Below are 27393 nucleotides of genomic sequence, written 5' to 3' on the forward strand. Positions count from 1 at the left end.
TACATACATGGTGGCACATCACCAGCTGTTTATCCGCGTAATCTGTCTGTCAGTCTCCCTACTCCGACTTCTCCACCTCTGCCTCTGCCTCTTCGACATCCCGCTTCGCCACCCCCAAATGAGACTTCTGATCGACGTGAATCACCGTCTCCTCATCGACAAAACCCCGCGGACCCCTCTTGGACAACTGCTTGGCGACCTTGACACAGTCGAAGATGTTGTTGGAGCGGGTGAAAATCTCGTCAATCTCCTCGAGTGAGCGCCCGTTCGTCTCGGGGAGGAGGTAGTAGACGATGGGGATCCACGAGAGGTTGAGGACCGCGTAGGGGATGAAGTAGCGCCAGTGGACGTGGGTGAAGCCGATCGGGGTGACCTCGACGACGAGGAAGTTGAACAGCCACGACACGGCGGTCGAGACGCCGCAGATGGCCGCCCTCAGGTGCACGGGGGCGATTTCGCTGGCGTACAGGAAGGGGATGCCCAGGAACCCGATCGTGTAGGTGAAGTAGTAGAAGAAGAGGAAGAAGACGGCCGCGTTGATGGCCGCCTTTTCGGTCCGCGACGTCAGCCCGGCCAGGCACGACATGCAGACGGTCATGCCGCAGGCGCTGGTCAGCATGAGCGCGCGGCGCCCGAACCGGTCCACCGTGTAGGAGCAGACGATGCTGCCGAGGACGATGACAAACATGCTCGAGGCGGCCAGGATCTGGGCGACGGTCGCGCTGAAGCCGAGGTTCACCTCGTAGATCAGCGCGGCGTAGTACGAGACGATGTTGACCCCGGACATTTGGAGCATCATCTGCGTGAGCGCCGCGAGCACCAGGCGGTGAAAGGTTCGCTCGGGTCCAATGCTGAACATGGCCGCGAGGGAAACCGACTTGGCACGCTCGAATGAGGCCAGGATGCCCTGGATCTCGGCCTCGACAACCTCGTTGTGGTCGTCGGTGTCGTAGCGGAGATGCATGACCTCGCGGGCTTCGTCGATCCGGCCGACCTTGATCAGCCATCGCGGCGACTCTGGTAGGGTGAAGATGAACACCATGACCACGGCGGACAGGATGATCGAGGCCATAAAGGGGAACCGCCACGCAAACGACGACGACCGCGCGTAGGACGCGCCGAAATCGACCCAGCACGCGAGCGCGAGGCCGAGGCCGCCAAAGATGCCAAACGCCGACACGTGTTCTCCGCGGCTCTCTGCCTTTGCCAGTTCAGCCTGCCACACCGAGACGGTGGCGAGGATGCCCCCGGTGCCGAGTCCGACGACGATTCGCGACACGATGAACTGCGCAAACGAAAACGACGTGCCCATCAAGATCTCCCCCACGATCTGGACGCCACTCGCGAGGAAGATCGTTCGTCGACGCCCGATGACATCGCCGAAGACGGTGCAGGCCAAGGCGCCAAAAGTCCCCGTCAGGGTGTAGAGGGCCACAACGGTGCCTAAAGACTCATTTGTTTTTTGTGTTTAGCATTAAAAAACTAATTTCCTCAGGGTTTTTTTGGGGGGGGGGGAGGGGAATCTGTAACAAAGCAATATCGAACGCACCCTGGATGGTGGAGTTGTGCTCCTGTTTGCCGCCTGTGGTATGCAGCGTATCCATCTGCGGGAACTGCCTATTGAACGAGTCGTTGCCCAAAACACCGCCAGCCACGGCCTGATTGTAGCCGAAGCTCATGAGCGCAAACATGGCCAGCGTCCAGACCGCAGTCCCAAGCCGCCGCCCACGAAGGCCCCAGAATCGAGCCATGGCTTTCTTGCCAGAAAAGGAAGATGATTGGTGCGCGCTTGCACGAGGACGAGGGCTACCAAGGAGACTTCTGTCCTGGCACTGTCTGGGCGTGCTGGTTCAGCCGGGGGAGGCGTGGCAGAGAGATGCTTAACACCAGAAACAAGGCGCCAAGTACCGGCCCTTGGGCCTTTTAAATACGAAGTTTCAATTCCTCACAACTCGGGGAATGAGTTATTACCACGCGCTTGATCCTCCGCCAGAACCCCCGGAGGGGGGGAAACACCTCCCCGACGTTCACGATCTCTAAGCGCGTTGGAATTCCTGGGTGAAGATCACAAGACCTCAAAGGGGTTTATGGGCCCCGTGCCCGGCATCATAGTTGGAGGGTTGATCATGGCCCTTGACGGGGGCAAAGCGATAGCCGGAGAAGACTGAGTTGGTTCGGTGTTAAAAGGCCGATCTGGATAATATTATTAGGCGACCTGGAGACGAACCTACCTACCTAGTGATGAACTTGTCGCCAAGCCCACCCATGTACATGTACCTCGTATTACTTGTATTGTTACGATTCACCTGCCAGCCGGGGCCTCGGATGTTTGCCGGGTCGATCCCGGAGCCTGGCAGTGTGGTCAGCTGAAATTAGACTAACTGCTTTTGGGAGTAGCGTCTGTTCCTGAATAGGAAATATGTGGGGTCCCGTTTTTCTCTGTACAGGGGGGTTTAGGTCAAGACACCTACCCGACAACCAGTATGGGTGGGATGTTCTCGAACGCTGCTGTCAACAGATCTTAATTTAGCCATTTTGTTCAAAAAGTAAAAAGCGCATGTTGTGTGAGGCTTGAAAAATAAAGACACCGGAGACTCTCCAGTTTTTACGAAGAGGGCGGCAGCGGCTTAAGAATGGGGCCACCGATGCGAGGTCTACGACAGGTTTTCACCCGCCACGCCTCAACGCGACTTCGCCCACAGACAACCAGACCATGCCTCAGCCTCGGTCGGTCGTCGTCACGTTACCTGTCAAGTCAAGGTCAAGGGAAGGCAGGCCTGATCAACAACATCAAAGTACTTGATCTCTCCCGAGTGATCGCTGTAGGTTGGAATCCATCCAGGCCCTACCCTGTCGATCTTGAAGCGTGCGGCTCAAAGAAACTGTTCTAGGGCCCCTTTTGCGCGCAGATTCTGGCAGACTATGGCGCCACGGTCATCAAAGTCGAGCAGCCTCAGAAAGGAGTACGTCTCTATCTTCTCGATCTCTGTTTATCCCTAAGTCTACTCGTCCCAAAAGGGCGGGCGAGTGTCATCACTACTTGAAAATTTCTAACCCAACTCCCCGTCTGTATAGGATGATCTCAGGCACTACAAACCCCCAGTGGAAAAGGACAACTGGGACCCCAAGCTGGGTCCAATGTCCAACTTCTTCGCCGCGTGTAACCGCAATAAACGCTCGATATGTCTCGACCTGAAAAGCCCCAAGGCGCACGAAATCCTGTTCGAACTAGCAAAGGACGCCGATGTCATGTATGAAATCCCGACATTCACCATTTCTGTCCAGTTGCACCCCGAGTCTACCATGGGGGGTTGCTTTGTCTAACAGTGATTTACAGAATCGAGAATTTCGTTCCCGGCAAGATTGACGAGCTTGGTCTGGGATATGACAAGTTGAAACAAGTCAACCCTCGGATCATCTATGCTAGTATTTCAGGTATACCTATATCCATCACCTCACTGGCACTGGTTCCCCAAGTCACTAAGCGGAGCTGTATAGGATACGGATCCAAAGGACCCTGGGCCAAACGAGCCGGCTACGACATGATCGTAGGTGCGGAGGCTGGACTCATGCACATTACCGGCCCACGCGGTGGACCGCCGACCAAACCCGGCGTCTCGATCATCGACTTGTGCACGGGGTTGTACCTGCACGGGGCCATCCTCGGAGCGTTGCTGGCGCGCCAGGAGACGGGTCTGGGCCAACGCGTGACGGTGTCGCTGTTCGAGTCGATGGTGTCGCTCCTGATCAACGTGGGCATGGACTGGGTCAACTCGGGACAGGAGGCCCAGCGGTGGGGGACGGCGCATCCGAGCGTGGTGCCCTACGACGCGTGGAAGACCAAGGACTCGCACGTCGTGACCGGCGCGTCGACGGAGCGCCAGTGGCGCCGGCTGTGCGACATTCTCGGTCGGCCGGATCTGGTCGACGACGAGAGGTTCAAGAACAACTCGGCCAGGGTCAAGAACAGGGAGGTCATCACGCCCATCCTACGCGAGTGCTTCGAGAGCAGGACCACCGACGAGTGGCTCGAGCGGTTCGAGGGGAGCGGCATGCCCTACGGGGCCATCAACAACATGGAACGCGTCTTCAAGCACCCGCAGATCGAGGCTGGCGAGATGCTTCAGCCGGTCGAGTACGAAGGGTTGAAGTCGGGCGTGCTCAAACTACTCGGTCGGTCTATTTTCTTTCTTTTCTTCCCCGTCTCTTTACTCACTTCCTGGCCCCCCTCTCCCTTCCCTCCTACTCCGCTTCTTTTCCCCGATGGAGCTCTCATTCTAACCACACCTCCCCCCACGAAACAGGCGCGCCCGTGAAGTTCTCCGAGGCCGCCACGCCCGTCAAACTCCGCCCACCGCTTCTGGGCGAACACACCTCTGAAGTCCTGAGGGAAATTGGACTTTCGGACGCGGCCATAAAAGATCTCCAGAAGACGGGTGTCACGCAATAAATAAAACTCAATATAGTGGCGACATCACCTCCCTAGCCAGCAGGATCTACGATGCGGTAGGATCACCCGCATAAGGGTATTCAGTAGGTAAACGGGGTTATATACAGGTACACTACACGACGGGGCATATCTCGATGGATGGCCGAGTGGGTGATAATTAGCAGCAATAGACGTGATCTCGGAACAGAGGGGCCAGAGTACATATAGCCGAGTCTTTTTTTTAATGCTCTTGGGCTAAAGCAAAGAATGGTTCATGCTATATATGGTATATGCGTGTGGGCTAAGCAAAAGCTCAAAGAGCCAAAGAAAAACATCCGTCGCCACGCCTCATGATGATAGTTTTCTGTTTCCTTTTTTTTTTTTTTTTGCTACACGATTCGAGCCCTGTTCCTCCTCACTCCCAATCCCAAGCCCCTTCCTCCCATCAAAAACAACGATCCCAACGGACCCAAAACTGATCGGCGCTAGAAAGTGCCAGAATAGTAATTGATAGCAAGCAAAGAACTTTTCCAACAGAATCCCCTGCGTTGTTGTTGGCTCTTTCTACCGTGGCACGGATCCCTCGAGTGTGATGCGGTGCAGAGACCTCTTGTACCCGTGATAATCGTTGATGGGGTTATGCTGGACGCAGCGGTTGTCCCAAAAGGCCAGCGATCCCACCCCCCACCGGAAGCGGCAGGTGAACTCGAGCCGGACCTGGTGCTGGAAGAGGTACTCGAGCAAGGGCTTGCTCTCCTCCTCGGACCAGCCGTCGAACCGCAGCGTGTGGGCGACGTTGACGTAGAGGGCCTTACGGCCGGTTTCCGGGTGCGTCTGGACAACCGGGTGCGAGGCCTCGAGGTCGGCGGGCTTGACGCCTGGGTTCGCGCCGTCTTCCTTGACCCGGTCCTCGCGCGTCTTGCTCACCTCGGCTTTGGCCGAGCTGCTGATGGCGCGGAGGCCGTCGAGCTGTCTCTGCAGGCCGTCGCTCAGCGCCTCGTACGCGAGGTACTGGTTGGCGAAGCAGGTGTCGCCGCCGTGGGGAGGGAGCACGCGAGACACGAGCATGGTGCCCATAGGCGGGCTTTTGAGATAGGTCGTGTCAGCGTGCCACACGCCGCCAAAGTTTGTCTTTTCGTGCTCGCGCTTCAGCACCTCAGTAATCAGTGGGTAGCCAGGCAGGCCGCTGATCATGGGGTACTGCATGGGCTTGCCAAAGTAGCGGGCAAAGGCCAGGAAGGTGTCTGGGGTCAAATGTCCCTGGTCGCGGAAGAAGATGACCAAATGGTCAAGCAGGGCCTGGTGCACCGTGTCTCGGACCTTGGGGTCTTCGAGGTCCTTTGCTAGGTCGACGCCCGAAATCTCTGCGCCACAAGCTCCCGCGATCTTCTTCACCTTGATCGCCGTGTCGTTGACTGTCGCCATGGTTCTTGACTGCGGACGAAGCCCGTGAGATGGTCGACGTAGCGAAGGCGTGAGGGTCAGGCAGCGAAGGAAACTGGACCCCGATGCCATGGGGCTCGCGGCGGAGCTAACGTGGCGACACAGCGTCGACATGGAGCTGTGTGCAAGGGTCGAATAGCAATTCATGATCGGGACGAGCTTCACGACTTCTGCGGTGCCTCAGCCCCGCTGCCTCGCGGTACAGGATATGACGATGAGGGTGGTTGTAAGATCTAATCTGATAAGGAATGAAATGTGTCTGAGAGTGTGGAACTAAAGAACGAGCCACACGGGTTGAGTAGAGTTGGGTTAGGTTGGGGTTGGTGGTTGATAGAACGGACCTTCACCAAAGGACCAGCTCAATGGACGACCTTCTCTTTCTTTCCTTCGCTTGTATAAATCTGTGAAGCGTTGATGAAATACTCCAAATACACCAACAAACATAATAAAATCCCTCGCCACAAACACGAGACAAAACTCCGACCAAAAAGTGGCGGGATAGTCCGGACCGTTCTTTATCGATCACCCGGACCGTCTGTATGACCTTGAGCCCCGAATCCGGGATCCACAAAAGACTGAAATTCCATAAGGCAAGAATCCATGAGACTTGATCCCAGCTGTCACCGGGTCTCTGTCCGAAGAGGGAGAGGAAAATGCACAAACCTCAGGCGATCGAGTCAGGCAACGTCTTGTTGCCTTGAATGCTCCATCACCCCATATTAATGCATTGTGGGCACAAAGCAGCACATTCTTGTTCGTTCCAAAGTATACTTTTGGACCTTGGAGCGAGGCTCGATTGATAATTCCTGGGGACGGAGGGAACCTCGGCTTCGCTCTGTGTGTCATTGGCCATGTGTATCCCTCGGCATCGTCTTCCAACGTTTTGGTCGTTATAAGGCAAAGGCTGTGAGACGCTGAATTGCGAGTCCGAGATCCGTCAGGTTCGAGATACGCTTCCCGTCTGTTATTTTTAAATTTTTTCGTTTCAAGGGGTTCTTGGGAAAGAAGCTGGTGCTCTTTATCCCCTCCAATCCTTCTTCCTCCAGCCCTTCCCCCATACTCCCGCACTCCCATATTTCCCCCATCCCCCACCCCCATATCCCAGATTTTTGGTGTCCAGTTTGCAAAGATGATCGCCAAAGACGTCGACGTCGAGGTCATCGAGGCCAAGTACGCAGAGGAAAGACAAAAGCGTCTGCGTCCTGATGGCACGGCCCAATATGTCGACGTGCTCGAGTCGGATAAGTTCAAGAACTTTGGTGTCGATCCCTGGGCCTGGGAGGGCCACTCGGCACCCACGCATCCCTTGGAAGACGGGGATCACTATAAAGTCGTCATCCTGGGTACCGGGTTCGCCGGCATCCTCTATGGCATCCACTTCCTCCGCGCGGGGTTCAAGCTGAGCGACCTGTTGTTTGTCGACCGCGCCGGTGGCTTCGGCGGCACCTGGTACTGGAACCGGTACCCAGGCATCATGTGCGACGTCGAGAGTTATATCTATCTCCCTCTGCTCGAAGAGACCGGTTACATGCCAAAACACAAGTACTCGTATGGGTACGAGATCCGAAATTACGCCAACGAGCTAGCCTCAAAGTACAACCTGGGCGAGAGCGCCTCGTTTAACACCGAGATGGACTCGGCCAGCTGGGACGAGCATGAAAAGGGCTGGAGCTTTGAGCTCCGTCAGAAAACCCCTGACGGCAACGCGCGCAGGGTCCATGTTCGTTCCGATTTTTTTGTGTTGGCCCCGGGCCTTTTCACCCACCCCAAACTGCCAGGTATCCCCGGCATTGAGGATTTCAAGGGTCATTGCTTCCACACTTCTCGATGGGACTATGCCTACACGGGCGGCTCCCCGACCGACTGGACTCTCGATAAGTTGCAAGATAAGCGAGTGGCCATCATTGGGACCGGCGCAACGGCCATCCAGGCCATCCCCCAGCTTTCCAACTGGGCTAAGCAGCTTTACGTCGTTCAGCGAACCCCGGCTGGCGTCGATGTTCGGGGCCAACAACCCACCGACCCGGAGGTCTGGAAACGAGAGATCGGAAATAAGCCCGGGTGGCAAGAGGAGAGAATCAGAAACTTCCTCGAGTGCATGAGCGACCCATATGAACCTCCGAGCGTCGACATGGTGGACGACGCCTGGTCCCACTTCATCTCGGGCGCCGTTTTGACCGGCGGCCCTCGCGCAAAAGGGCTGACCATGGAAAACCTCCCAGAATTTCTCAAGAGGTATCGCTCCATGGACTTGGAGCGCCAGGAAAAGGTTCGGGAGAGAGTGGACAAGGTAGTCCAGGACCCCGAGATCGCCAAGAGCCTCAAGGCCTGGTACGCCAGCTGGTGCAAGCGGCCTTGCTTCCACGATGACTATCTCCCCACCTTCAACAAACCCAACGTCCGTCTACTCGACACCCAGGGTGCTGGATTGACCAAGATCACCAACGACGGCATCATCGTCAACGGTGAAAAGATCGAGGTCGACGTCATCATCTTCAGCACGGGATTCGAGGTCGAGGGTGCCAATTCTCCTGCGGCACAGGCAGGTATCCCTATCACGGGACGCAATGGACTCTCCTTGAATGAGAAGTGGGACCGTGGCGTGGGCACCCTGCACGGCATAACCACTCGGGACTTCCCCAACTTCTTCTTCACCGGGACCAGTCAGACTCTGACGTCGCCCAACTTCATGGTCGCCCTAGACTACCTGGCCAAACACTCCGTCTACATCATCTCCACCGTGGTCAAGAAGGCCGAGCAAGAAGGCAAGTCCAAGGCTTTGGTAGAACCCGCCCAAGACGCAGAAGAGGCCTGGGCCGCTGCAATTGCCAAGGGTGCCATCTCTGGCGCCGCAATGGCCGGTTGTACTCCTAGTTACTACAACCGGGAGTGTGAATTGGAGAGCATCACAGCCCCCGAGGAACTGGCCAAGATGATGAGGAAAGGCATCTGGTCTGGCGGGCCTTTGGATTTCATAGATTTCGCCAATGCCTGGGAGAAGGACGGTAAACTGGAAGGACTTGAGGTCTCTACCTTTTAGAATAGACTGCCGAGGAGCTTGTGTCGATGCTCAGGAAGAGAGTTTCATGAATTCATGCTCTTTGTCGTCTTTGCACAGAATTAGAGAGACTTGCTGCATAAGCCTCAGAGTTGAAGGGGCAGCTTTTTCCCCATAACTGCATATCGATCACTCCCTCGTGGATCGTCTCTCCTGTACAATGTAGATGAATCCGTCGGAAGCGGAATACTGCTTGCCGCGGCATATCTAGACATCGTCATATTGAGTCGTAAAACATGTTATGCCAGTGAAATGCCGTCAAGATGTGCATAATGTGCCTCGGGGATGGACAGACCGCGAAGCCGCGCGACGACAGTGAACTCTACAGCGAGTATAAAGTCGTGAAGCCCCCCCCCCCCCGGCCCCCCAGCTGTACCTTTCCCTCTTGGCCACCTGCTGCTCAACATCCTGAACAGCAACGATTATCTGTAATCGAAACACGTTTGCGCTCTCCAAGTACCGATTATCGTTTTCACATAGACAGTCTCGATCGTCGTCCCAGTCCGCCAAAATGCCGTCCAAGGAATCCGAGGCGCTTGCCGAATTCTACAAGTCGTTGACGTCGACAATGGCGGCGAACCCGACTCTCCCCTTGGATATACTTCGGATCATCACAGACGAATGTCATCAGCTCGCGTCCGAACCCACGGATGTCACATATGAGGAAGCACAGTGTGCCGGAACCGTGCGTCCTGCGATCTGGTGTCGACCCCTTGGTGCCTCGCCGAAACATGTGACGGTGTTTTTCCACGGCGGAGGCTTTTTCAGTGGTTCGCCAAATGCGTACCGGAAGCTCGGGGGCCACATTGCAAAGGCCTTTGGCACACAGGTCCTCGTGCCTGACTATCGAAGGGCTCCCGAGGCGACTTTTCCCAGCCAGATCGAGGACGGCGTCGCCACCTACGACTGGCTCCTGCAACAAGGCTTTTCTCCCGAGCAGGTCATCATTTCAGGAGACTCTGCTGGGGGTAATCTCGCACTGACCACCACACTCAAGATCCTAGAACTGCAGAAGCCGCGACCAGGCGGTGTAGTGGCTTTCTCGCCTTGGGTGGATATTGAATGCAAGGGCAAGACCATGGACATCAACAAAGAAAAGGACTTCCTTGCCAATCGCGAATCGCTGGGTCAAGGCCGTCTGTTGTGGCTAGCAGGCCAGTCTCCTCAAAACCCTTTGGCCAACCCGTTTTATGCCGACTTGTCCGGTTATCCGCCCTTGTACCTCGTTGCCGGTGGACATGAGACACTGTTGAGCGATACCGAAGATTTGGCAGAAAAGGCCAAGAAGGATGGTGTGGACGTGGATAAAGAGGTCGCGGAGGGCATGCAACATGTTCATATATTCATGGCTGGCAGAGCTCCTGAAGCGGATGCTACTCTTGAAAAAGCAGGTAAATGGGTTCAATCCAAGCTGAAGCTGTGAGTGTCAAGGATTGAAGCCACCAGACGACCATGAGGTTTCGATGTCCAAAGGGCGCTTGATTTCTGGAGGCAACGCGCCCATGGCATCAAATCTTGTTTGAGATCTCTATCCCAGAAGCTGGAATCATTGGCCTGATAGAGTTGTCAAGCCACGGTCGACGGACAAGCGACAGTCGACGAGACGCTATAGCATCTGTTCAAGGGACATCTTGCTGTTGCAGTCGTCATGGTGGTTGTGACAGAGATCTCCAGACATTATTCCAATACCAGTATTTACCTAGTATTTACTCAGTATTGTCATTACACCTGCGTGTAACTTGTTGTTCGCTTTTTCCAGTTTCTGTGCCTTTACCATTCAACCTCTTTAACCCCTTTTTTCCCTTTCTCGTGTAACAGCGCTGGTGCATATTTCAATCGCAATCGAAACGCCTTATCCTCGTCATCTCTTGTGCTGCACCGAATGCGGTTTTCGTGCCCTCGATACAGTGTGTCGAAAGTAGAGTCGAGCTGCACTGGGTGTGTCAATGCACACGCAAAGAGGACGGGTTGAGGCTCGTTGTCCAGATAGATGGCATGCGGTCTCTAGGACTGGAGCGGCAGAGTTGGGAGTCTCAGGAACGCAGTGACCGGCCGTCACCGTTGGTGACAGTCGTGGAATTAGGCGGTGTATGATTCAGTCCTCAGAATTCTTCGACCGCAGCTCCGAGAGCACAAAGAGGATAGACAAGAGCGCCTGGCACGGTAGGTAATTTGCAAGTTGTGATGTTTGATGAAGCAAATGCGGACAAGGAAGGTGAAAGAGAGCGAGTCGGAGGTTTCTGAGAAGGAAGATGAGAATCATCCGCTGTAGTGGGGACGATAACTTTGCGACGATGTCTCAACCCAATTGAGTCTGTCAATGTAGTGCCGACCTTTGAGCCTGCGGCCGCGGAATGACGCTTGATAGAGAGATGTAGTCGTGTGACCGTGACTATGAGGCACTCAAGGCTCTTCACATTTGACATCCAAGTCTTGGCATGAAAAGACAAGGCAAATCAACAACGAGTGCACCTCGACGCTCACCTTCAACTCACCACCTCTTCCCTACTCGACAATGACTTCTGCTCCAGCGCCAGACCAGGATACCGCCCCTAGTGCGAGATCTCGGGAGGTCCTGCGGGGAGGTCCGTCTCTTCCGTACTGTCACAGTACAACCGCCGAAGCCATCACCCTAGCGATTGGAACATTGAATACTATCTCGCTTTATAGAATTGAACAGTGGGAGTACGAATACCACGAATGTCCGGGCTCGTCACCTAATGGAAAGAAAAGACTGGAGATTTCCGGATTCGGGATTATGGAGGGCCAGGCTGAGAGGGTGTGGATACGACAATTTTCAGGTCGAAAACAGTGGGCCACAAAAGGCCTGGGGTACTGCCAGCCCCTCCTGGGAGAGGATACACCATCAGAGGTAGGTTCTGACTCCAGGACCCTTGTATATGCCGATTACCGACTACCAGACTACAGAGCAGACCACTGACAGACGTTCTTTCGACACTTTGCAAACACCCCCCACGTTAGCCGATGCTAACCAGGTTTTTGCCAGGGTAGGTGCGATTTTGGACCGAGGTTGTGATCTGTGACGGAGTAGATGGTGTACTCAGGATGGACTATAGGCGTAACCAACCTGAGACTAAAATGAGAACCAAGTGGTATGTACAGAGTAGAACGTCTTGCTCGGAAAGTGTGATATAGCACATGTGGAATCGCGGTCTACCTCGATACCCATGTGAATCTAACCCTCATTTCTACCGTCTACATCACAATAAACCCACTTGGTTTTGGAAATCTGTCATCTCACTCTCGAGAAAGTGGTTACACTCACTTTCACTTCTTCGCAGCATACTCTTCATCTTTCACAGGCTCGTACCAATCAATCTTCCCATATGAGACTGCTTCGTGGACCATAAAGCTCGCGTCGTCAGCACCGTGCCAATGAATCGCACCTGGTGGACACCAGACCACATCTCCAACAGTGATCCGCCGAGGCTCGCTGCCTCTATCGCAGATCCAGCCACTACCACCGGTGATTTTCAACAGCTGACCGCCATCGTGCCTATGCCAGTTTGTTCTCGCGCAAGGGGTGAAGTTGACGTTTGCGACGGAGATATTGTCGGCCCTCAGGACAGAATCAAGCCAGACGTCGCCCGTAAACGTGCCCATCGCCTTCCCGGGAGTCGAACTTGCCCCAGTTCGTGCGTTGTTGGCGAAAATACTTTTCGGATTGATGGCGTTTGGATCTTGCTTCTTGATGGAAAGATCTGAGTAAGACATGCTGGGCTATTGAGTTGCAGGCAGGGTCTGTAGTAGCTAGTAGTACTTTGCCTGACAGTCGGGTGTGTCTAATTTGAGAATGGAGAGAATGCTGGGATCAGGAAATGGGAAAGCTTTTTCGAGGCCTGTGCCGAGATCGAACGCGGTAGTTAAACTGAGAGTGTTAACACCCCCTCTCTCCTTTTTTTCTCTCCGTCTTCCAGCGCCTGCTCGGAAAACTCTGGATAGCGTCAGCTTAGCTTAACAACTTGCAGGAGCGAAGCACCGAAGGGAAAATACTCCGTAAGTGTCGGTCCACTTCGGTACGCGCCAGGCGAAGACGGAATACTTTTTGCGTAGGTATGCAGCCGGTGGTCGGTACCCGGTATTCGGTACATACAGTCAAGCGGCAGAATGTGTGGGGTCTCGACAAACTAAGACCCTACCTAGAGTTGAAACATACCGAGTAGGGAGTAAGAGCGGATGTAGTAAGGAGTACAACCTGGCCGGCTTCCCACACTGCCAGCCGAAGGGCCGGTATAACAGGACTCACCTCCGGAACTGCAGGAGCCTCGAACTGGGCCGTTTACCGTGACAATCCTTCTATACTTGGATTGTGAGTAGAGTGCAAAGATTGTCTGTACTGGGACGAATCGAGCCAATCTCTGTAAATCCATAATCATGTACCAAGATGGCACTCAACATTTAATGCCAGTCCGATGTCAACTTGGACCACAGATACCTAACGTCACATAGAACCATCAAAGTCGCGAAAAAAATGGCTTTGAGTGTCGTGATATGATATCTAACCTCCTGGTGAGAAGGATCTGCCAAAGAAGTTTGAAAAGGACGACGAGTATTCCACACTTGATTCTACTATATGCAATTTAGTATCTATAAGTCCAACGAAGCCATCAACCTCCTTGACTCCTCAGAATAACACATCTGGGTGATCCAAGTACCATGTCTGATCCCCTCCCTCCATTTCTCTAATCGAGAACCCATTCCCAAGATATGCATAACGGTTTCGTGTCCGTCTGACATAGTCAAAATCCTCGCCCCTAAAATCTTCGAGCATATGAAACCAGTGAATGCGGCTGCCAGGATGCAGAGCAGTAACCGGTCCGGTAGCCCTGCCATTTTTGAACCATGACCGACAATTGCCTGACCATGCTGTTCGAGGCATGAACTTTTGAACATGTTCCAAGAACTCTTCTACCGCATCCTTCTTGGGAGATATGGCTTTGATGCCTTGAGTTTGGCATTTTCGAATAATCTTGATCATGAATTTCGCGACATGTTCCGTTATGGTGAGGACACTTCCGTGGCCAATGGGGGCATTCGGACCAAGAAAGACTGGAAGACAGAGTCAGCTACTTAAGACTTCATACACCAGCATGAACTGGACTTACCAAAATAGTTAGGCATTTCAGGAATCAAGCATGACATGTAAGCAGCAGGTAACTGCTCTTTCCACAAATCTTGCAAGTTCTTTCCGTCTCGACCGATGACGGGGAAACGTGGGCAGAAAGATACATCAAAGCCGGTGGCGCACACAATAACATCGACTTTAAATTCCTCTCCGGTCGATGTCAAAAGGCCTTCGGGGGTGATTTCAGCAATGGAATCAGTCACAACCTGGACGTTTGGCTTGCGCAACGATTCGAGATACCCCACACCTGGCGTGATTCGTCGGCAGCCTACCGGAAAGTCCGGTATCAGGAAGTCAATGAGGCGTCTGTCATCGCCCAGCCGCTCTATCATATGTGCAGTCATCAATTCTTTGGCCATGGTGGCTTCAGGGAGATGATTCACCGTCTGAATCGACGGCCGTCAGCAGAATGACAGAGACCCAAGTAAAACGAAGGTAGTACTCACCCCTTTGAACTTCGCATTGGTGTACGCTTCGACCGCCTTGACAAATTCGTGATAGTAGGCTGGATCCTTTGTAAATTGGTCAATCTGCTGCTGCGAGAATGCCTCTCCTTGTAGCTCGATCTCAGTCAGAACACTCCCTTTCGGCGAGAGACTCATCCTCTCCAGGTGACTCGGTGCGATCCAAGTCGGCGACCGGATGAAGTGGATCAGCTTGCCAACCTCGGGTTGAATAGCTGGTACTATCTGGACACCGGAGGAGCCATTGCCAATAACGGCAACCGTCTTTCCAGTAAAGTCGTACTCTCTTGGCCAGTTTGCGCTGTGGATGAGCTGTCCTTGATACGAGTGGAGGCCCTTGATATCCGGCCATTTCCAGTTGCTGGCGTTTAATTAGTATACGAAGCCATTCAGTTATAGCCGGAGTCGATCCTTACTTGAGAATACCGGATGCATTCAAGAGAAAGTTGCAATGGTCATCGATGATCTCTCCGGTCGCCAAATTCTTGACTTTGACATTCCATAAGCCGTCACCTTCGTTCCAATCCGCGCGAACCACCTGGTAGCCCAATTTGATTGAAGTTTGAAGTTGCTCTTCTTCGGTCAAAGTCTTGAGATATTTTTGGATTTCGGGGGCTCCGGCAAAGAAGGCAGACCAGGTGGGGTTAGGTCTCCAGGAGAACTGATAGTTGTGGGAAGGGATATCGCATTTGCAGCCAGGATATCGGTTTTCATACCATGTCCCGCCCACTTCAGGGTTCTTCTCATAGACGGTTAATTCGAAATCCTCAAGGTGTTTTCTCATGCTTCGAATCATATTTAAGCCGCTAGCACCGGCACCAATGATGATAACGCGCACGTGGTCACACGTGCCCAGCGGCTGTTCCAAAATGTCTTCTATAGAAGAAGGAGGTTGTAGAGCAGAACTCCCACTAGCAGTAATAGGCGATTCAGATTTTAGTTCTGAAATAGCTGAGTTCTTGGGGTGAACTAGGTCGTCTTTGGGAAACCGGACTTTGACAGCAACATCGGGCTGCTGCGACTCAACCTTCTTGGCCATCGGAATTTGTTCAACGGTAAGAGCCATCGTAGTTCAAAGTTCTCCAGCGTTGTTGAGCTGTTGCTCAACCCGGAGATGTTGTGCAGTAATCTACTATGTTTTTATTGCCGCGAGATATACCTGTTGCAGAGGTACTCCGTATCTTCCTGAATCTTGAGCACTAGGCCTCGGCGAAGATGATCACCACGTCCCCTAGGGTCTGATAGCATCATGCCATTCTGCCCAGTAGCCTGACGTTGGGCTACTTGTGTCAACTTGATGTTGGATTGTGCCGATGCTTTCTCGCAATAACCGAGCTGTCTACCGAAATGTACCGAAGTGAATGTGCCGAAGCCTCTAAAGGTTTTCTGGATCCCAGGTCTAACAAAGGGTGCCGAGCATACTTAAGTCCAGTGGAGGTGCTGCTTGGCAAGACCCCAAGACTAGCACTCGAGATCCACACATAGTATGATTCCCAGAACTATGATACCCCAGGAATACTCCGCGTAACCTGGGTGTGAGCTACAGGGTGCTCCTGCTTCAGAATTGCCAGGAGAGGTTGGGATAGACGCCAGTCAAGGGCGTGGCCCATCAAAAGGTATGAGAACAACCCAAACTCTTGGCCATGCTGTCGGCGCTCGAGAGCCTAGGAACTAGAGGTTCAGAGTTGTCCAGTTTTGTACTATTAAAAGGGTCTGAACTCCCACGGTCGGCCTAAAAGGTCAAGATTCATTGCTTCTACTCAGTCTCGAGGTTTTAGCAATATGGCAGGGAAGGCACAGCGTCCTAGCTACGTCGAAGAAAATAAGGGCCATGTGCCCGAGGTACTGGATGAAGCAGAAAAGCAGGTCTTTGATGGCCAGATTGAGGCTGTGACACCAAAGGAGCGACGCCGAGTTCAAATCAGGGTCGACCTACGCGTCACCGTGCTGCTCGGTTTCATCTTCATCATCTTTGACGTTGCCACTTGCCTCATAGGTATCTTGTCCTATTTCTCCGTGGTTGAACCCCCCCGACAAAGCCAGCCGAAAGGGGCGTGAATTCAAATTTTGACGGCAAGAGACAGACCGACATGACACTGAGCCCGATGAATTTTCCGTCGGAGAATATTTCAAGAACTGCGCCAATGTCAACGTTTGGGTCCACGCCGCAACATTCGGCCTCACAACATGTCACCAATGCCGGTGGCTTATTTCCTGCCGATTATCCTTCGGGAAGGATTGGAGGCTTCCCTGGCACGGGCTCAATGCTTGACCGCCCCTCCCCATATCCCCGCTTGCATTGTGATGATGGTCTGCGGCTATCTTGGGGACAAGTACCGGATTCGGTCTCCTATGCTTGTCTTCTACTGTTGGGTGCCGATCATCGGTAAGTTGGATGCCTCCAGGCTCCGTCGATCCCCAAGGCATGAAATCCCCTAGCTCTGATTACAGGTCTTTCGCTGGTCTCATGCATGTCACTGCTTATTCTCTTGTCGATCGCAATGGGCATGCTCTTCCACCATAAGAACAAACAGGCCGATGAGAAGGGTATTGGAATTGTGGGGTGAAATCCTGAATTCCGACATACTCTCTAGATTCGGAGCCAAGCGGTGATGTAGCGCGGTCTGAGCCCTGGATGTTGAGATGACGAAGATCATTTCCCTTGGTGCGGGAGAGGGAGTAGTAATAGTAGGTAGTGCCAATAGGCATTACTAGTAGGTAGATACATTGACGTTGGCATCGTGGTCAAGATCAACAAGGTCAAGGAATCACCACATTGGGACCTCCCACAGGTGCTCTCCTTTGATAATCTTCTAAAATCGGGACTGGCGGTGTGACGCAAGATGATGCAGTTAACTCGGATCTGGAGGGCACAAGAGCAAGAACAGAGACCGAGTGCGAGCACTGGGAGCAAGAACGACGAGAAACGACTGACACATCTTCTGAAATGAAAGACAGGGATGTCTGCCTTTGAGCTTCTCAAGGTCTCGGAATTTTTCCAATTCGACTTCCCGCTCATGACTGGGGCCAAAAGGCCCAGTCCATCCGAAATCTGTCATAAGTCATGAGATGGCTTGAATCGCTGAGCAGCCTGCTGACTGTCATGTATGACCACACCAGCTTGCGCAATCTAGAGCTTTCCTTGAATTTTCCCACGAGCTAAGAAGAGTCAGTCTAAAGAATGGAGCGTAAGGGGTTCGAGGATGAGGCTCATACAACCAAGTTGAGCATTCCTCTCGAGGAATCTTTTGGTAGAAACCCCGTCAAGGAATTTTTCTGCCAGCGCATCGATCGAATCATAGACTGCCAGCATTCTTTCCCTCCTGAGCGGCAGGTTCTGTAATCTTTTCGTCTCCATCATGCTCTTCCCATCGTTGACTTCCAATTGATCCTCCAGAAACTTGTGGACAGCACTGTGGAAGCCATCATTGGGGAGGATGAAATTAACCAGTCCCCACTGTTGCAGTTCTTCTACCGTGACCCGCCGACCGAACATGAGGAACTCGTTGCTTCGGCGAACACCAATGTGATGACTGAAAAGTGTAGTCGATCCGTTTTCTGGTACCAATCCCAGCGCGTTGAATGGAACCTGGAGCCAGGCTCCCTGAGCAGCGACGATGATATCCGCGACGCCTTCGAACCAGGCGGCACCGCCACCGACAGCGGGACCGTTCAGGGCTAGGACTAGGACTTTTTGATGGTCGACCATGGAACGAAGCATTTCCAACGCTGCTCTCGCCGAAGGGATGGTCAGCATTTGTCCCTTAGTACTGAAGCTGTCTGTGCCTTGTGATTGGGCTGGACAGTTCCCTTACCTGGCACCAAACCTGTCAGTGATGCAACTTTCTTTTCAGCAAGACTTGCGGTCTGGACTGGCTTGCGAGCGGATATCGCTATAGAAGTTCGGTTCAGTGCTGGATTGCCTGGAGAGTTGAGCTCACTCGTTCGAGGTCTGCCTCACCCTTGACGTCAACCCCCGAGGAGAAGAACCGACCCTCGCCGGTGATGACTGTGAACACAGTATCGGGGTGTTGATTGAGCTCTCTCAGAGCGGTAATCACATCCATCATCATGGTGGTAGTGAAGGCATTGAGAGCCTTGGGCCGATTGAGCTGTCAAGAGTCAGAACAAAGCCAAACCTCATCGAAAGCACAATCATTACTCGAATGGTCCCGATTCGGCCTTGGACTTCAACAACCACATCAGTGTACTTGTAACCCGATGCCGCCATGGTTTTGGAGATTATAACTGGCACACAGATAACATGCACAGGCAATATGATATTCCGACTTTTGAAGAGAAGTTGGACGGGACCAGTGGTGACTTCGAAATGGCAGTCAACGCCTGTTCAGTGAGTGTGCATTCTAATTCTCCGTCTTTCTGACCCTCGGTACATTCAGGTATCGTTAACGTGTCCGGGGAGAAAGGAGGGGGGACCAGTAACCCCCCGCGGGGGGAGAGGGGCTGAATTCTGTCCCCACTATTAGGATAACAGAAGTCCAGTTAAATCTCGTCAAACACCCGAGACTCTCTTAGTGTACAACCCCCCTGTGGGGCCAGCGGTTTCGCCAGAACGACTTTAGCCGATCGTCTGCCTGCCTGTGTGGGAGACCCGTGCACCATTCGTCGCCAGATGTGGAAGCAAACCGCCGAGACTAAGCAAATGTGCCGAGAGACGGTTCCACCATGTCCACCCAGAAATCTTTATTCCAACCCCCTCAATCCTCCACGCATCCTTACTCAGTATCGACCTAATCACACTGTTCAGCGATCTTTTTGATTCACCATACATGTCGAGTAAGCGTACTTGTGACCAATGCTATCGAAGAAAGGTGCGATGTCTACTTGTGCCAAACGCTCCAGAGTGTTTAGCTTGTAAGCGACAGGGCACGCCCTGTACGAATGTTCGGCCTCGACTACGTTCCGGACGACGACCAGACACAATCCTTTTCGGTAACAAAGGCTCTTGTCATGTGTTTGAGATTAACCGCGCTCCTCGAGGTGTCAATGGTGACTCTCCAGGTTCGGGAAGTGCCACTAGTGAAGAAGTCTCTCGAAGGTTTCTAGTTGACTCTGAAATTCCGACCGAGTCCAACACCACAACAATGCGCCCCGAGCAGCCCTTGGCGCTATCATTTATACCCTCGCCCTCGTCGAAGCTGCAATTGCTTCCACTCAGAGATCTCTTCGATGTTCAATCATCGAGCGTGGGGTTTTTCTATCAGATCAATGACATCTTCATGATCGGTCCGAGTTTCGCCCAGGACTTTCACCGCATTCTTCGGAAATGCTCCTCAACTTCGAGGGCTGTGCGGGATGGCTTTCGCGCCATCTTCACAGCGTTGATATGGAGGAGACACAGGGCGGCCAACTGGAGTGACATTGACATCTCCAGAGGTTCTTCGGCCCTTGAACGACTGAGAACCGCCCAACCATCGACCCTGGACGAAGCAATTTCACTCGCTGCTCTTGGCCCTACCATTGCAGCGTTCGACTGTTTGACCACGTGTACCGGGGCATTGCTGGTTCTGCGCCACAGTTTGTCACTGATCAAACCATGGTATTCCCAAATGTCGCAAGACGCTGAGCTTGATCCCATACTGATAGCCCCCATCTTGTGGGACACGGTGAACTGCCTGGTCACAGGGGATGTCCCCGTTCTCGAATACGGATTTCGAGATTTGTACCTGGTGGATCGAGTGGCTGGCATGTGCACAACCTTGATGCCCATGCTCTACCAGCTCTGCGTCCTTGGTCACAGGATCAGGGACTCGACTGCGGAAGATTACTCTCAATCTTTGCGAACCTTGAAACGAAGACTGACGCTGTGGTCACCGGTGCTCCAACAAGAGTCACCAGGAAGGTTGACACGCGACGACATTTCGGCCATGGTCTCCCAGGCACTCATGTACCGCTCCGCGAGCCTGCTCGTCATCCACAGGCTTTCAAATCCTCTGGGGACCGGTGATGCTACCGGAAAAGCGCTCGCTGACGAAATCATTCGGCTCCTTGAAGACTATCTGGCTCGAAGGGGTCCCGATTCGAAGCTGCAGCACGTCAATTTTCCCGTCTTCCTGGCCATGCTTGAGACCACCGAGGTGCCCAAGAATATCTTCAAGGTACTGACAGCGCTCAGCATCACATCAATCTCTGAACGGAAGCTAACGTCTGTCGTCGATCATGTCTGGGAGCAAAGGACCAAGGGATATTCGGGGATGTTGTATGATCTATTACGCAGTGGTCCAGATTTTATTACTGTCCCATGATGCTCAATCTAGTTTACTAGCAGATGAGCCCGACACAGCGCAGAACTTGTCTTCTGCGTCGCATCTCCTGCTTGATTGCAGTTGTGACGTGACTCATGACTTGGGATGCCGAAAAAGTCCATGGACAGAAACTGTCATGCTGGACACCCCTAGAGGTTCGTTCAGAGCGCCGCCTTTTTGTTCACGACTCATCAAGATGGTGACATGTATAATTCGAAAGGCGATTATGGTGTCGCAAGCAGATGACCCTCTACTTTCAGACAGAACCCAATCTCGTAGTTCGAAAATGCATCCCCCCGGAACCTGTCGCGATCTCTCACTGGGTCTTCGCCTTGCCATTGACATATCGCATGCCCCTCGTTATATTCCCATACTTGGCCCAAAACATGTCCGAAAAGTAGCCACCGCGCCCGGTCCACGGAGCCACCGCCGCGGTTTTGGGCAAGCTTTTCGCCCCGACCGCCACGTAAGTCGAATTGAGGTTGAAGGCAGGAGAAGCGGTCAACGAGTCAGAGTTCGGTAAGTAGGGCTTCGCTTCCACGTAGCCCTTGCGTGACATTGACTTCAGCAGTCGACAGACGAAGTGTGCCGTGGCATCGGCCCCCAGTGTCCAAGACGCATCCGTGTAACCGATAACGAATGCGGCATTGGGGATATCCTGAAGCATGACACCATTCCAGAGAAATTTGGTATTGATGGCGATCTGTTCCCCGTCGACTTCAAACTGGACGCCACCCCCCATACACAGCTTGAGGCCGGTGGCCGTCACGATGATGTCTGCCGGCAATTTCTTGCCCGAGGTCAGCTGGATGCCATCCGAGACAACTTCTTGAATGACTGCCGTCTCGACCGCTGCCTTGCCGGACCGGAGAGCGCTGTAGAAGTCCCCATCAGGGCAGACGCAGAGCCTTTGCTCCCAAGGAAGATAGCGCGGTTTGAAGTGCGGTTCGTAGGGGACAGTGAGAGGAAGCAAAGGTGTCACACTCTTCTCGATCAGTTGCTTGGCTCGATTGGGAAACCGTCGACAGTAGCCAACAAACAGTCGTGAGAAGATGATCCAGGAGAGTCGCTTCAGCTTGTAGTAGACAGAAGTTGGGAGGAGATAGCTCAGCTTCGACCGGCTCTGGTCCCGATTAGGCATCGGGAGGATATAGCTCGGACTTCTTTGTAACATGGTGGTGAGCTTTGCTTTCTTGGCCAGCTGAGGCAGGAGGGTGACGGCTGTCGCACCGCTTCCAATGATGACGATCTGTTTGTCCGCGTAATCCAAGTGCTCCGGCCAGAATTGCGGGTGGACGGTCTGGCCTTGGAATCTGCCAATGCCTGGGATGTCTGTCTCAAGAGGCGTGTGATAATCATAGTAGCCGGTGCCAAAGACCAGGAACCTGGCCGTGTAGTAGGCATGTTCACCGTCCACGTTGACTGTCAAGGTCCAGGCGTGGTGTTTTGACGACCAGGCGACCTGGTCCAGAGAATGCTTGTAGCGGATATGCTGATCGATCCCAAACTTTGCCGCCGCGTCTTTCATGTACGCCATGATCGAGTCTCCACTGGCAATGGGATTCTCTTGTTTCCAGGGATACCATGGAAACCCAAACGTGAACAGATCTGAGTCGGACCGGATGCCGGGATACCGAAAAAGGTCCCAGGTGCCACCCAAACTCTGGCGGGCTTCGAGAATGGTGTATGTGCATCCTGGAATCTGGGTCTGCAGTCGATATGCCATGTTTATACCAGAGATACCAGCTCCGATGATGATGACATCAAAGCTGCCCCCGTCGGCAGACATACGAGAGTCACCCATGGTAAGACTATGGGTCTGTGGTCGCGTCTCACTTTTCTTCGAGTCAGACGTCCTCCGACATTCGTCTTATGCAGTCGATGGGAGAAAAAAAAAGTCGTAGAGCTACTGTATCGAGGTCGTCGTCCATGTTTATGGGGTTCCGCAGACGATGACACAGCCCAGAACTACGTCCTTGATAGCCGAGGATTCGGACCTTCACGTAACAGACCCCGGCCGAGAACCTGTTGGTCGAAGCTCGATGGTGGTGCTGTTTACGAAAATCTTCCGGCCATGTAAACGTACTCGTAGTGGCGAGACATGGCGACGTGCGTTTCTCAACACAGATAGTTGAAAGAGAACGGGGCCGAGGTGCCCAAACAGGAAGCAAACCTCCGCGACATGCCGAAAAGGGGTTTGACAAGTCTTTTTGGTGGAGACACGGGCGATCATCTACCCACCCACGCGGCATACGCCTTTCGCGTTCTTTTCGTCAGGAGTCACGTACCTAGGTAGCAAGTAGATGTATGTATATGGACGGTAACATATGTATGGGCGCAGCTTCCCAGCATCCGACCACTGCCAGCCAGGCTATCATTTGGCTGGTCAACACGCGTGCAAAATGTCGAGCCTTATCGATAAGCTACGCATCCAGGAAGTCCTGGATATCTCGGAGAGTCTAATCAGTCGACTGCCAGGACTCCTTCAAAGGGTGCTTCGATCACCTGTGGCACAGAAAGGCTTTATCGCTTGGATAGTCTGGCGCGTTCTCAAAAGTGCCAGCAACAGATATTCGCAGCTCAAAGTCAATAACTTCACTCTGCAAAAGCCTTGGGACCCAACACGGGAGTTGGTCGTTCTAACTGGGGGAAGTAGTGGTATCGGCTACTGTATAGCTCAAGATCTGGTGGCGATAGGACTGCGGGTGGCGATTCTCGATATCCAGGAGCCGTTGAGAGGACTGCGTCTGTGACCCCTTCTGCAACATGTTTTTTTGCCATACACGCTTGTCAGTAGGCCAGAAAGCTGACCATCTTCTCCAGCGACAAATGCCTACTTCTACCGGGTCGATCTCACCTCAAGCGCGGATGTCAAGAAGGCCGCAGGACTGATCCGGAAAGACCACGGCCAACCAACGATCCTTGTAAATAACGCCGGCGTGGGTCACGGCGGAACCCTTCTCAAAGACCCAGAGGAAAACATCACCCAGACCTTTGAGGTTAACACCATATCCCATTTCTGGACCGTGAAAGAATTCCTTCCCAACATGATTCTGGAAAACCATGGGCATATTGTGACGGTGGCCAGCATGGCGAGCTTTGCCGCCATGGCAGGAGCCGTGGACTACTGCTGCAGCAAAGCAGCAGCACTGGCTTTTCATGAAGGATTGGCACAAGAGATTCGGCATTACTACAAAGCACCGCGGGTGCGTACGAGGTATGTCATCTCGCCCTGCCAACAAGTCCTGTCAAGCCGCCTGGGACAGACATTAGTCGATGCTGAAACCCCCCTGACGACCACCCTCTGACGAGATCTGCAGCATCATCCACTCCTTCTGGGTCCAGACTCCAATGGTACAGGAACTTGTCAATAAAGGCGCGCTGGTCGGTAAAAAGATCCTCAAGCCAGAGCATGTCTCGCGAGCCGTTGTCAAGCAGATCCGCTCGCAGTGTAGTGGCCAGGTGGTGGTTCCATCTACCCTCTCTAGAGCCTCTGCGCTTCGATCATATCCAGCATGGCTACAGGAATTCTTCAGAGACAGAACTTCCAAGGAATTTGTTGCGTTTGGCAGCAATCCTGACTTTGTTTCTCTCCGAGAGTCGGTTTCCAACAGCCACTAACGAGGTTTTGGTGTCTCAGCCAATGGTTCCAGGCTAGCTTGTCATGCTGGGCAGTGGTAATACAGACCGGGGTGTAGGGAACATCTTCAGTCTAGTATATATGATCGAAGGTGATGCTGAAGGCATTTTCGTTGTTGAAGAAGACTAGTACAACAGTTTCCTCATGATGCTCCTGATAATTTTCTCATTCTCCGACAAATCTTTTGAACTCATCCGAGTTGGAATATCCTCGAGGCTCTGGGTAACATTCAGTCTCGCCCCTCAGCCTCTCAGAGTCCCAGGGTTTTGGGGGGTGTGAAGAGGAAGAAGTAGCCGGTGATTGTCATTTCCCACTTGAATTTCTACCTATCTTTGATCTTTAGGGATGATATGCAATTTACACCGAGTATTGCCTCGTCGTCACGACCCCTACCAACAATATTCCGCCATCTTTGTACCTCTTGTCTTTTGATCAACTCCTCACCTTCCTCCCCAAGACATTCGTCATAATCACTGCACGTTGGCAGCGATATGGTCATTCATGTATGTGTCGATGCTGCCGAGAAACATGGAGCACACTATTGCTAGTCCACCAAATGCAATCGACACATAATAAACCCACTTATAGCTTTCCGAATATGCCAACTGTCCCGCAGTAACCACGAGCTCAAAGGCAGTGTCGTTGTCCCCAATGCTGGGTAGGAGTCGAAGGTCTTCTATCAGAGAGTTGGAAGTTGCGGTAATGGCACTCAGAATCTCATTGGGGTCCTGAACCCCAAGTGTGACCGTCATGACCCCCGCAATCTTCTCGACAACCTGAGTACTGAAATGATTGACGAACACGTTGTAGTAGATTGCGTATCCGATGCAACCGCCGACAACGCGGATGGACAATGTCAGCGCAGTGACGGTGGCGATCACATCATCAGGACAGATAATGGTCGTGATGATGGAGGCTGGGACCACGATTCCGCCAATTCCAAGACCGGCCACGACGAGAATCCCGTATATTTGATGGATATTGTGTAGATTGGCGGTTGCAAGCGCCCCACAGCCAGCGGTCATTAGAATGCTCGATCCGAGAAGCAGAGAGCGAATTTGGCCATTGAGAACCGAGAGGAGAACAAGAACAACTACACAGCCGGCCAGAATTGCGAAACCGATGGGAAGGGTTCGTAAGCCAACACCTAGTATATGGCACGGTAACGTTAGCTTATAGGTCCGAAATTCTTCACACCAAAGGCAAATTAGGGTCATCTCACCAACAGGATCGTGACCATACACATTGAACGCCTGTGTGGGCCAAAACATAAGAATTGAAAAGAAGTTGGACCCGGATATCGCTGTAATAATAAGCGTCAATGTAAGCAGCCTCGTCTCCTGCTTCATCCTGGACGGAAACATTGGAAACTTCGCAAACTTGACTTCCCAGATGGGGAATGCGACGAAGAGGAGTAGAAACCCGAGAATCATTGGCAGTAGGACATGTACTGATGTCCATTCGTACTGGTATCCGCCCCAGACAAGACCGGCGAGGAAGACAATCGTGCCGGATATACTGAGGAAACCGCCAACAATATCGACCTCGCTGATGATCTGTCGTTTTGTCAAGCCTCGCGGGTTCGGCCGAGGAGCTGGGAAGTAAAAGAAGAGGACTCCAATGAAGCCGATCAAGGCCCAAACACCGGACAGTAAGCAGCAATACTTCCAAGATGCATAGCCCGCGATGAGCTCGGCGTATAACGCCGAAGGGCAAAATGGGATAATCGTCATGATCAGGCCAGCAACGTACTTGCCACGTTGTCGAGTAGGAGCAAGCTCCGATGTTCCCGCCAGGCAAGTCAACTCGCAGATACCGGCGCCGGCACCTGAAAGTGCCATTCCAGCTTGAAAGATCAGTCCCGTCAACGACACAGACAGGAGGAGCAGTCCTTACCAATGAATTGGTCCATATTGTTGGCCGTGCCGCACACCACCATGGCAACGACCAGGAAAGCTGCTCCCACCAGGGCAACGTATCTGCGCCCAAACAAGTCGGACAACGAGCCAACAAATGGGCACACTGCCGCCAGCGTGAGGAGGTTGGCCAATATAAACCAGACCCATCGATCGATGCCACCAATGTCCCGATAGATCAAGGGCGGAATACCGCCAAGGAGATACGCTGGAATCTGAGAGCCCGTCCATAGGAAGGCCATGGCGACCAAGCTCGCGATTCTCTTGTAGTTCCACTTCGCAGGACGATCAGCCTTGGAGTGAAGACGAGCCGACAGTTCATGCTCACCACAATTTTGATGTCGTCCTCTGTGTTCTCGATTGGCACTACTACTCCACCACCATCTTTGTCGTTGTCATGGGGTGGCGTGGCACTCATATCTGAGTCCTGTGAGTCATTGGTTTGTTCTACGTGAGTAGAAAGATTCTTCGGCTCGCCCGCTTCACCAGGTGCCTGAGTCTGAAGGATTCTCTTCTCACTCATCACGAAAAGTGGAGGATTCGACCTTGATGAAGCTGACGTAACAAAGAACGATGAAAGGTAGTCTTGCGTTATCGACTCGAGTAGCACTTGAATGCATGGGAGGATGGTGTCAGAGCAAGGGATGGTACAGGCGTTCTTATGTGTTCGGCTGCCTGTTCTCAATCAACACAGTCTTATTCCATATCGAGCGAGTAGACCGAGGAGCAGTGGTTATCTCCTGCATACTCTGGGGCCCAAGAGCTTCCGAGCCGAACATCAAAGTAGATTGAGCTTGAGCCTGAGATACTTCTGATCCCTGCTGATAGGCATGAGCACAGAAGATCACTGTGCCGAGCCCTGCACAAGTGGTTTCGATATCCATACCATCGCACCGTCTACAGAGAGGAATGCGGAGGGCATGTCTCGGCTCCACTGAGAGCCGGGGCTCCTAGTGGGGTGCCCCAGATTCTTACCCCTGGCAAAGGGGGCTGGGGCGAGTGACCTGCTTTGGGGGATACAGTATGACAGC

The 27393-nt window shown here is 53.0% G+C and overlaps 13 protein-coding genes across 13 annotated transcripts; 6 read left to right on the plus strand and 7 right to left on the minus strand.

The window, feature by feature from the left end:
* Nucleotides 1-58: 58 nt before the first annotated feature.
* On the minus strand, nucleotides 59-1751 carry Z517_02860 (uncharacterized protein; the record flags this gene model as incomplete). The annotated part of the gene is made up of 2 exons (XM_013431968.1): nucleotides 59-1443; nucleotides 1550-1751. The coding sequence occupies 2 exons, from the start codon at nucleotides 1749-1751 to the stop codon at nucleotides 59-61; spliced, it is 1587 nt and encodes a 528-aa protein (XP_013287422.1).
* An 882-nt stretch (nucleotides 1752-2633) lies between these two features.
* On the plus strand, nucleotides 2634-4450 carry Z517_02861 (uncharacterized protein; the record flags this gene model as incomplete). Its single annotated transcript, XM_013431969.1, has 6 exons — nucleotides 2634-2822; nucleotides 2892-2963; nucleotides 3076-3251; nucleotides 3338-3435; nucleotides 3499-4173; nucleotides 4305-4450. 6 exons carry the CDS (start codon nucleotides 2634-2636, stop codon nucleotides 4448-4450), a joined length of 1356 nt encoding a protein of 451 aa, XP_013287423.1.
* A 543-nt stretch (nucleotides 4451-4993) lies between these two features.
* Nucleotides 4994-5854, minus strand: Z517_02862 (uncharacterized protein; the record flags this gene model as incomplete). The annotated part of the gene is made up of 1 exon (XM_013431970.1): nucleotides 4994-5854. One exon carries the CDS (start codon nucleotides 5852-5854, stop codon nucleotides 4994-4996), a length of 861 nt encoding a protein of 286 aa, XP_013287424.1.
* Nucleotides 5855-7001: 1147 nt separating this feature from the next.
* On the plus strand, nucleotides 7002-8912 carry Z517_02863 (uncharacterized protein; the record flags this gene model as incomplete). The annotated part of the gene is made up of 1 exon (XM_013431971.1): nucleotides 7002-8912. The coding sequence occupies one exon, from the start codon at nucleotides 7002-7004 to the stop codon at nucleotides 8910-8912; it is 1911 nt and encodes a 636-aa protein (XP_013287425.1).
* Nucleotides 8913-9441: 529 nt separating this feature from the next.
* On the plus strand, nucleotides 9442-10353 carry Z517_02864 (uncharacterized protein; the record flags this gene model as incomplete). The annotated part of the gene is made up of 1 exon (XM_013431972.1): nucleotides 9442-10353. One exon carries the CDS (start codon nucleotides 9442-9444, stop codon nucleotides 10351-10353), a length of 912 nt encoding a protein of 303 aa, XP_013287426.1.
* Nucleotides 10354-12218: 1865 nt separating this feature from the next.
* Nucleotides 12219-12665, minus strand: Z517_02865 (uncharacterized protein; the record flags this gene model as incomplete). Its single annotated transcript, XM_013431973.1, has 1 exon — nucleotides 12219-12665. The coding sequence occupies one exon, from the start codon at nucleotides 12663-12665 to the stop codon at nucleotides 12219-12221; it is 447 nt and encodes a 148-aa protein (XP_013287427.1).
* Nucleotides 12666-13575: 910 nt separating this feature from the next.
* Nucleotides 13576-15606, minus strand: Z517_02866 (uncharacterized protein; the record flags this gene model as incomplete). The annotated part of the gene is made up of 4 exons (XM_013431974.1): nucleotides 13576-14000; nucleotides 14057-14462; nucleotides 14523-14901; nucleotides 14957-15606. The coding sequence occupies 4 exons, from the start codon at nucleotides 15604-15606 to the stop codon at nucleotides 13576-13578; spliced, it is 1860 nt and encodes a 619-aa protein (XP_013287428.1).
* A 1121-nt stretch (nucleotides 15607-16727) lies between these two features.
* Nucleotides 16728-17107, plus strand: Z517_02867 (uncharacterized protein; the record flags this gene model as incomplete). The annotated part of the gene is made up of 2 exons (XM_013431975.1): nucleotides 16728-16926; nucleotides 16992-17107. 2 exons carry the CDS (start codon nucleotides 16728-16730, stop codon nucleotides 17105-17107), a joined length of 315 nt encoding a protein of 104 aa, XP_013287429.1.
* Nucleotides 17108-17709: 602 nt separating this feature from the next.
* On the minus strand, nucleotides 17710-18771 carry Z517_02868 (uncharacterized protein; the record flags this gene model as incomplete). The annotated part of the gene is made up of 4 exons (XM_013431976.1): nucleotides 17710-18320; nucleotides 18368-18433; nucleotides 18502-18652; nucleotides 18703-18771. 4 exons carry the CDS (start codon nucleotides 18769-18771, stop codon nucleotides 17710-17712), a joined length of 897 nt encoding a protein of 298 aa, XP_013287430.1.
* An 874-nt stretch (nucleotides 18772-19645) lies between these two features.
* Nucleotides 19646-20806, plus strand: Z517_02869 (uncharacterized protein; the record flags this gene model as incomplete). Its single annotated transcript, XM_013431977.1, has 1 exon — nucleotides 19646-20806. One exon carries the CDS (start codon nucleotides 19646-19648, stop codon nucleotides 20804-20806), a length of 1161 nt encoding a protein of 386 aa, XP_013287431.1.
* A 316-nt stretch (nucleotides 20807-21122) lies between these two features.
* Z517_02870 (uncharacterized protein) lies at nucleotides 21123-22610 on the minus strand (the record flags this gene model as incomplete). The annotated part of the gene is made up of 1 exon (XM_013431978.1): nucleotides 21123-22610. One exon carries the CDS (start codon nucleotides 22608-22610, stop codon nucleotides 21123-21125), a length of 1488 nt encoding a protein of 495 aa, XP_013287432.1.
* Nucleotides 22611-23208: 598 nt separating this feature from the next.
* Z517_02871 (uncharacterized protein) lies at nucleotides 23209-24427 on the plus strand (the record flags this gene model as incomplete). The annotated part of the gene is made up of 3 exons (XM_013431979.1): nucleotides 23209-23551; nucleotides 23630-24023; nucleotides 24127-24427. The coding sequence occupies 3 exons, from the start codon at nucleotides 23209-23211 to the stop codon at nucleotides 24425-24427; spliced, it is 1038 nt and encodes a 345-aa protein (XP_013287433.1).
* Nucleotides 24428-24916: 489 nt separating this feature from the next.
* Nucleotides 24917-26780, minus strand: Z517_02872 (uncharacterized protein; the record flags this gene model as incomplete). The annotated part of the gene is made up of 4 exons (XM_013431980.1): nucleotides 24917-25593; nucleotides 25669-26292; nucleotides 26343-26637; nucleotides 26691-26780. 4 exons carry the CDS (start codon nucleotides 26778-26780, stop codon nucleotides 24917-24919), a joined length of 1686 nt encoding a protein of 561 aa, XP_013287434.1.
* Between the last annotated feature and the right edge of the window lie 613 nt (nucleotides 26781-27393).

The sequence above is a fragment of the Fonsecaea pedrosoi genome (genome assembly GCF_000835455.1).
Source record: "Fonsecaea pedrosoi CBS 271.37 unplaced genomic scaffold supercont1.2, whole genome shotgun sequence".
Lineage (NCBI taxonomy): Eukaryota > Fungi > Ascomycota > Eurotiomycetes > Chaetothyriales > Herpotrichiellaceae > Fonsecaea > Fonsecaea pedrosoi.